This window comes from Eschrichtius robustus, chromosome 8 (assembly GCF_028021215.1).
Source record: "Eschrichtius robustus isolate mEscRob2 chromosome 8, mEscRob2.pri, whole genome shotgun sequence".
Taxonomy (NCBI): domain Eukaryota; kingdom Metazoa; phylum Chordata; class Mammalia; order Artiodactyla; family Eschrichtiidae; genus Eschrichtius; species Eschrichtius robustus.
In genome coordinates this window covers 85653335-85662129 of record NC_090831.1, presented here as the reverse complement: position 1 = coordinate 85662129, position 8795 = coordinate 85653335, and the positions used below count along the sequence as shown (strand labels likewise).

The 8795-nt window shown below is 42.3% G+C and overlaps 1 protein-coding gene across 4 annotated transcripts in view; it reads left to right on the top strand.

Annotated features, from left to right (window-relative positions):
* Window positions 1-6955: 6955 nt before the first annotated feature.
* Window positions 6956-8795, top strand: part of NT5C3A (5'-nucleotidase, cytosolic IIIA) — a 41693-nt gene continuing 39853 nt past the window's right edge. Inside the window, exon 1 of one of the 4 annotated variants that reach the window (XM_068549275.1) lies at window positions 6956-7167. In XM_068549275.1, the coding sequence (XP_068405376.1) occupies window positions 7030-7167 (138 nt within the window). In that variant the 5' untranslated portion in view covers window positions 6956-7029. The remainder of the gene's footprint in view (window positions 7168-8795) is intronic. The other 3 variants (XM_068549277.1, XM_068549278.1, XM_068549276.1) reach the window with 3 other exon arrangements.

Genomic DNA, 8795 nt, shown 5'->3' with positions numbered 1-8795 from the left:
TTAATTTCTTTCATCAGTGTCTTATAGTTTTCTGCATACAGGTCTTTTGTCTCCCTAGGTAGGTTTATCCCTAGGTATTTTATTCTTTTTGTTGCAATGGTAAATGGGAGTGTTTCCTTCATTTCTCTTTCAGATTTTTCATCATTAGTGTATAGGAATGCAAGAGATTTCTGTGCATTAATTTTGTATCCTGCAACTTTACCATATTCATTAATTAGCTCTAGCAGTTTTCTGGTGGCAGTTTTAGGATTCTCTATGTACAATATCATGTCATCCGCAAACAGTGACAGTTTTACTTCTTCTTTTCCAATTTGTATTCCTTTTATTTCTTTTTCTTCTCTGATTGCCGTGGCTAAGACTTCCAGAACTATGTTGAATAATAGTGGTGAGAGTGGACATCCTTGTCTCATTCCTGATCTTAGAGGAAATGCTTTCAGTTTTTCACCATTGAGAATGATGTTTGCTGTGGGTTTGTCATATATGGCCTTTACTATGTTGAGGTAGGTTAAGTGGAACACTTTTGACATAAATCATAGCAATGCTTTTTTGGATCTGTCTCCTAAAGCAAAAGAAACAAAATCCAAAATAAACAAATGGGACCTAATTAAACTTAAAAGCATTTGCGCAGCAAAGGAAACCATTGACAAAATGAAAAGACAACCTACTGAATGGGAGAAAATATTTGCAAGTGCTATGACCAATAAGGGGTTAATATCCAAAATATATAAACAGCTCATACAACTCAACAACAATAAAACAAACAACCCAGGACTTCCCTGGTGGCACTGTGGTTAAGAATCTGTCTGCCAGTGCAGGGGACGTGGGTTCAATCCCTGGTCTGGGAAGATCCCACACGCCGCAGAGCAACTAAGCCTGTGCGCCACAACTACGGAGCCTGTGCTCTAGAGCCCGCGAGCCACAACTACTGAGCCCGTGTGCTGCAACTACTGAAGCCCGCGCTCCTAGAGCCAGGGCTCCACAACAAGAGAAGCCACCACAATGAGAAGCCCGCGCACAGCAACGAAGACCCAATGCAGCCAAAAATAAATAAATAAATTTATAAAGAAAAACAACCCAATTAAAAAATTGGCAGAAGACCTGAATAGACATTTTTCCAAAGAAGGCATACAGATGGCCAACAGGCACATGAAAAGATGCTCAAATCATTAATCATCGGAGAAATGCAATCAAAAACACAATGAGATATCACCTCACAACTGTCAGAATGGCTACCTTCAAAAAGACCACAAATAAGAAATGTTGAGGATGTGGAGATAATGGAGCCCTTGTACACTGTTAATGGGAATGTAATTTGGTACAGCCACTTTTTTTTTTTAATGTGTGTGTAATAAGGACACAACATGAGATCTATCCTCTTAAATTTTTTAAAGTATACAATACAGTATCATTAATTATAGACACATGTGGTACAGCAAATCTGTAGAACTTATTCATCCTGCGTAACTAAAATTTTATAGCCGTTGCACAGCAACTCCCCATGTCTCTGTCCCCTGGACCCTAGTAACCACATTCTATTCTCTGTTTCTTTCTATGAGTTTGTCCGTTTTTGACACCTCATTTAAGTGAAATCATGCAGTATTTGTTCTTCTTTGAAGCTGGCATATTTCACTTAGCATACTGTCTTCCAGATTTATCCTTATTTTTACATATGATGTAATTTCTTTCTTGTTTCTAGGTACAGTTCTAAAGCCAAAAATACATCAGAAAACAAAAATCTCTGCCGTTAAGAAGGTTATTGTATCAGGAAGAGAGACACAATAAACATAATGAATAAATTCTATACTAGTCTGTCAGTCTGTTAGAGACAGTAAGTGCTATGGCAAGAGTGATGAGGATCAGAATTGCCCGAGCTGGAAGGACTGAAATTACATATAGGGTGGCCAGGGTAATGATCACTGAGAAAGTAACTTTTGAGTAAATATTAAAGGAAGATAAAGGAGAGTATAGGAATACATATACTTACAGCCCATCGTGAGGACTTCAGCTTTTACTATGAGTGGACTGGGGAACCATTGGAGGGTTTTGAGCAAAGGGGTGATATGATTTGATGTACTGTACAAAGGATCACTATGGATACCATGTATGGAACAGACTGTGAAGGAGCATGGATAGATTTTGGAGGGAAAATTTTTTAGAAGGCTACTGCAGTAATCCAGTCGAGAGATGATGGTAGAATAGACCAAAATGGTCAAAGTGGAGGTGAGAAGTTGTCTGATTCTGGATGTATTTTGGATCCAGATGGTGTGTTTGAGAGAGAGGTCAAGGATGACTCCAAAGTTTTGACTCGAGTAACTGTACAGATGAAATTCCATTATTGAGATGGAGAATACAGTGAGTAGCAGAAGTTAGGAAGGAAGGTATAATGAGTTCAGCTTTGTACACATTAAGTGTGGATGTCAATTAGACATCTCAGTGGAGGTTCCAAATAAAGAGTTGGATATACTGTGCAGGATGCAGCTCTGGGAAAGAGAGTAATCAGAATATACATGATACTTAAAGTCATAAAAACAGAAGGAGATCTCTTAGTGACTGAGGTATAGAGAAATGAAGAGGCAAAAGGACTGGGCTCTAGGGTGCTGTAGAGGTCAGGGAGAAGAGGAGTCACCAGAAAACTGAACAGGGGCATCTAAGGAGATCAAAGGAAAACCAGGAATGTTATCTGGAAGGAAGTGGGGGAAAAAATGTATCTAGGGAATTCCCTAGCAGTCCAGTGGTTAGGACTTTGCACTTTCACTGCCGAGGGCACAGGTTCAATCCCTGGTCAGGGAACTAAGATCCCGCAAGTGGTGCGGCCAAAAAATAATAATAATAATACAAAATAAAAATAATACCATTGTGATCTGTTTTTTTTTAAAGTGTATCTAGAAAGAGGGAGTAACCAGCTATATCAAATGCTGCTGATCCACCATAAAGAATGAAGACTTGGGGGCACAAGCTCCATTTGGAGTCACAGCCAAGGACAGAAACCAATAGGCTAACCAACAAGTAAGTGATCCTTTGCACACAGTCTGCAGGAGCCAGTTCAAAAAGAGTCTCAAGGAGAGAAAATAGGAAGGGAAGATCTGCCCAACATCTGAAGAGGTCTTACTGTCTGCTCATGCGGACAGAAGAGAGAACCCCATGCGCCCTGCCTAGAGAACATATGAAACACCCAAGCAATGGTGCAAGAGAATTTTTCTTCTTCAATCAAGGCTACTGAATGATATATACAAAATCAAAACGCTTAGATAAGAGACATGGCTTCTGTTTGAATTTAAATAACTTCAAACAAGAAGTAATTGTAGGGCTTCCCTGGTGGCACAGTGGTTGAGAATCTGCCTGCCAATGCAGGGGACACAGGTTCGAGCCCTGGTCTGGGAAGATCCCACATGCCGCGGAGCAACTAGGCCCGTGAGCCACAACTACTGAGCCTGCGCATCTGGAGCCTGTGCTGCGCAACAAGAGAGGCCGCGACGGCGAAAGGCCCGTGCACCGCGATGAAGAGTGGCCCCTGCTTGCCACAACTAGAGAAAGCCCTTGCACAGAAACGAAGACCCAACACAGCCAAGAATAAATAAATAAATAAAATTTTTTTTAAAAAAGTAATTGTATCAGGTAAAAGTAGCTGTAATGTGACAAAGGCCTTGAACACCTTCGTTAGTGAAAAAATTGTCAAGTTGCTAGAATGAAGAGAAAAATGTCTCCATTAAGCAAAACTAACTTTCCAACATTGTCTATATCAAACTGTAATTTCCCATGGACTTCAAACATAAAACTGAAGATCTATTTCTGTTGACAAAATAACATTGGCAAACTTTAATTCCTTCTTGTTTCTCCTGTTCTATCAATTCTCTTTAGCCAGCCCTCCCTCCATTTGTTAACTCCTTAAAGTCTCTTAAAGCCCCCCAATCACAATTTAGTTCCTTGCTACTGAAAGTGTGGTGCCCAGACGAGGAGCATCAGCAACACCCAAGAGCTTGTTAGAAATGTGGAATCTTGGCCTCACCCCAAACAACATCCCCAACATTCACCCCAACATTTGAGAAGCACTTGTTGAACTGACACTTGATTGCCTTAGGTGGATGTTTCTTAATATTTAAGGTTTTTTTAATTTGTTTTTTAAAGTAGAGGGAAGGATTTTTTTTTAAATTTATTTATTTTTGGCTGTGTTGTGTCTTCGTTTCATGCGAGGGCTTTCTCTAGTTGCGGCAAGCGGGGGCCACTCTTCATCGCGGTGCGCGGGCCTTTCGCCGTCGCGGCCTCTCTTGTTGCGCAGCACAGGCTCCAGACGCGCAGGCTCAGTAGTTGTGGCTCACGGGCCTATTTGCTCTGCGGCATGTGGGATCTTCCCTGACCAGGGCTCGAACCTGTGTCCCCTGCATTGGCAGGCAGATTCTCAACCACTGCGCCACTAGGGAAGCCCTGGATGTTTCTTTATAGCAGGACTTCCGTCTTCTTTTTCCTAGGACCTCTGCCAAGTTCCAGGGCGTGAAAAAGACCATTACTTTCTAATCAAAGAGCTTTAATAGCTAAAAGGTGTCCAAAATCATTTGGTTTTTCTCCTTTTGCAGAATAAGAAAGCAAAGCCTAGAGATTTGACATTACTCCTCTAAGCACAGCTAATGGCAGAAGCTAGCTTCTGCCTACTTTCTTCCTGCTCTTTAGTTTCTTGTATGCTGTCACCATCCCACAACTTAATATCCAAAGAAATGAGAGAGCAGGTGTCAGTGCTGTGTTTTTAGTTTTGCTTTCCATTGTTTTAATTTTTAACAGGAGTGTTAGTGTGAGGAGATCTTAAACCTACATCCAACAAATGGCTCTTCCTCACAAGAACACTACTTAACTACTTCAAACCAAGGCCAAGCCAATTATCCTATCAGAGCAAAGTGTAAGGTTGTGCATAGCAAAATTCATAAATTTACATCAAATTCCTGCATATTTTTCCCATGGTTCCTGCTGTCCCAAGTGGCATCATGTATCATTGTAGACAATAATTTACTGAAAAACAAAGATTTACATACTTAAAAAGTTAAAAACAACAACAGAGAAACCAAACATATGGGCTGATAGTAGCCACCATGTGTTTCCCAGTTCTGCAAAAGGCATTCATGCACCCAGTGGTTAATTCCAGACTTGTTTTCTTACCAGATGCCTGCTCAGGTGAGCTCTATCCCACCTTTCTAAGAACTCTCCACAAATTTCCCTTTAAGCAGAACACCTGCCAGGGTCCCAGGGCTGGAATGACTAGAGCAAGAGCAGAGGATGCAGAGAAAATAACCCTTACTGCTCCCTCTTGTTCTCCTGCTCCAACTTCTTCCATGTCCTGGGCAAAGAACGCACCTCACCAAGTAGCATCACAGAGTTGGTGTGATTCCCCCCCACAGGTAGTTCCACTGCATCCCCTTCCTGTCATCCCCAGAGAAAAGCAGAGGAAACTGCATCCATCCCTTGAAAGAGACCAGGAAGGTGAGAACATGTCCTGCTACTCACAAAGAGAAAATGATGGAAGAGGTGATGACTGACCGAGATGTAGCAGAAAAAGGACAAACACCTACTTGTTCCAGCCTAACTTCAAGCCACCTTTGCTCTGTTGTCATAGCAAGTTTTTATGTGTGTGGCATAAAACGCATAACGTAAAATTTACCAACATAACAATTTTTAGAGGTACAATACAGTAGTATATAGGCACATAGTTTTGCAGCAGATTTCTAGAAGTTTTTCATCTTGCAAAACTGGAACTCAATACTCAGTTGAACGACCCCCCCCATTTCCTCTTCCCCAGACCCCATGACCACCATTCTACTTTCTAAGAGTGACTAATCACGTAAGCAGACTAATGCAGCACTTTTGTGTGTGTGTGTGTGTGTGACTGGCTTATTTAACTTACCTTAGCATGGTGTCTTCAAGATTCATCCATGTTGTCAAATACTGCAGAATTTCCCCCTTTTTAAAGGCTGAATAGTACTCCATTTGATGTACATACCACATTTTCTTTATCCATTCATCTTTTGATGGACATTTAGGTTGTTTCCACATCTTGGCTATTATACATAGTGTTGCAATGAACATAGGAGGGCTGAAATTTCTTTGAGTACCTACTTTCAGTTCTTTTGGATATATACCCTGACATGGGATTGCTGGATCATATGGTAATTCTATTTTTAATTTTTTGAGGAACCTCCACACTTTTTCCACAGTGGCAGCAGCAATTTACATTTACACCAACAGTGCACAAGGGTTCCAGTTCTCCACATCCTCACCAACACTTTTAATTTTGTTTTTTTGACAATGGTTGTCCTAATTTGTGTGAGGTGATATGTCATTGTGGGTTTGATTCGCATTTTCCTGATGATTAGTGATATCGAGTATCTTTTCGTAAGCTTCTTGGCCAATTGTCTATTTGAGTCTTTTGCCTATTTTTTAATAGGGTTGTTTTTTGTTATTGACATAATTTTTTAACATAATCTGGATACTAACCCCTTATCAGATAAACGGTTTGCAAATATTTTCTCACATTCTGTAGGTTGCCTTTTTACTCCCTTGTTTTCTTCGCTGCACCCTGCAGTCTGTCACAGCACTTTACAGCCAAGCTACTGCGCAAGTCAGATAGCTGAGCCCGGATGCCTTCTGGGGGTTGTAGTCCTGAGCGTCAGAGGCGGGTGGAAGGCGGAGGATATTTTCTGAGTGATGGTTAGAATCAGATTTCTGCTGGGCGGGGCTGGAATGAACCACTGCCTGGTCCTCATTAGCAGAGAGAGAATTAACTCCAAGTCCCCTTTTCTGTCCTCAGTCTCTCGGACCCAGGTTCTGAGAAGATCCGCTTCCCCACCTTGGCCGTCCACGCAGGCTAGTCTCTCCTCCTCCCTCCGGCTTCCCGCCTCTGGGCGCTCGTGGGTGGGGCTTTCCTGGGGGCGGGGCTCATGCAGGCGGGGAGGGGCGTGGGGACTTCTTCCCTGGCTGGCGCTTCCGAGGCCCGCAGCCATCTAGCGACCTCTTTTCTTGGAACGCGAGGCGCAGGAGGTCCCGTCCATGGACCGATCCGCGGTGGCGAGGGTGGGCGCGGTAGCGAGCGCCAGCGTGTGCGCCGTCGTGGCGGGGGCGGTGCTGGCCCAGTACATTTTCACCTTGAAGAGAAAGACGGGCCGGAAGACCAAGATCATCGAGATGGTGAGTATGGGGGCTCGTCGCTACGGAGCGCTTAGGGGGCCGCGGGTGGTCCGTCCGGCCTCGCCTTCCCGTGCCGACCGCTACTGGAATGAGAGGGGCCCACAGGGGAGCCGTTCGCCCGGCGTGCGGCCACACCGCGGCCAGGTGACCTGGTCTGGACCCTCGACGGCGGCACTCGGCTTCCCATGGGCTTTGTTATGTCTCCATTTGAAACAAAAAGGCAGCAAAATAGGTGATTCGGAAACAAGCTGCCTCCCGCCGCAAAACCCGTTTTTTCGAGAAATAAACGGACGTTTCTGGGCAGATTTCTCCTTCCCTCATCCCGCGTCAAACCGTTGCAACAATCCCATTCTGATGAGGGTTTTTTTTTTTTTGCACCGTGGCTAGGATGAGTGCGATTATGACAAGGTGTAACTTATCAGTGGTTAATTAAAGGAATGCCAGTTAACCCAGCTGGAGTTCAAAATAGTTTATTTTGTATTTGAATGTTATTCCTTCTTGTCTCAAACTGCCAGGATGTGCCTTCGTGTTCATTTTTTCCCCGCAAACCTCTTACATAACGTTTTAGAAATTTATTTCCAATTTTATTGTAAGACAGTGTTTGAAGAATTCTACTTGAGGTACATTATAAGCAATATTTTCTCCAAAGTTGGGGATGTTTTTAGGTTTTTGTTTTTTAATTAGAGCCCACTCGTCAAGACAGTTTTCTCAGTGAGTTGCATTCTAATATACTTCCTGGAGTGAAGAATCGCGTGTATACTCCCGATGAGGTACTACACGCGTGAACTTCAGGGGTCAAGTATTTTTGACAAGTCAGTTGACAGTTTACCGCTGTACTAAATAATATCATTTTAGGCTCATGTTAGAATACTTAACCCAATCATATGTTCTAATTGATCAAAGAAACTTTTTGTCCCGTTGTTTGCTATTGGCCCTAGGTCGAATACAGAAATATTTTTCCATAAATAAAAGTAAAAAAAAAAAAAAAAAAGTTAATTCCCACATATCTCATATGCCAATAGTTTTGTTTATTGGTAGGGTTAAATTAGTCTTAGATTATTATTACATAGTCTTTCTCCATCTCTGTACTCATAGCAGCAAATGTTTTTATCTCAAAAATTTCATTTTATGTTGCTGTCCTGCATAGAAAACTTTGGTGGCTTCCTTTTGTTCCAAACCAAAAATGTGTAATACAAATGTGGGGAAGAAACCCACATTGCCATACCTTCCTGTATGTACTTAGACTGTGGATTAGTCTATCACTTCTCCTCTAAACCAGGTAGAGGTAAAAATCAATGCTTTCACAAAATCCACAATGAAGCCATTATAAGAACAGTTTGCCATCTTTGTGAAAATAATTAAGGCCCATTGTTTGTAGTATAGAAATCAGTCAATCTTTATATATACATAATGTTATATTAATTCAGGCATAGGGACAAGTAGTCTTGTGGCTACAGCATAATATACAGATGTGTATTTGTTTTTGTTTTTTAATTAATTTATTAATTTATTTTTGGCTGCGTTGGGTCTTCATTGCTGCGCGCGGGCTTTCTCTAGTTGCAGCGAGCAGGGGCTACTCTTCGTTGCGGTGCGCAGGGTTCTCATTGTGGTGGCTTCTCTTGTTGCGG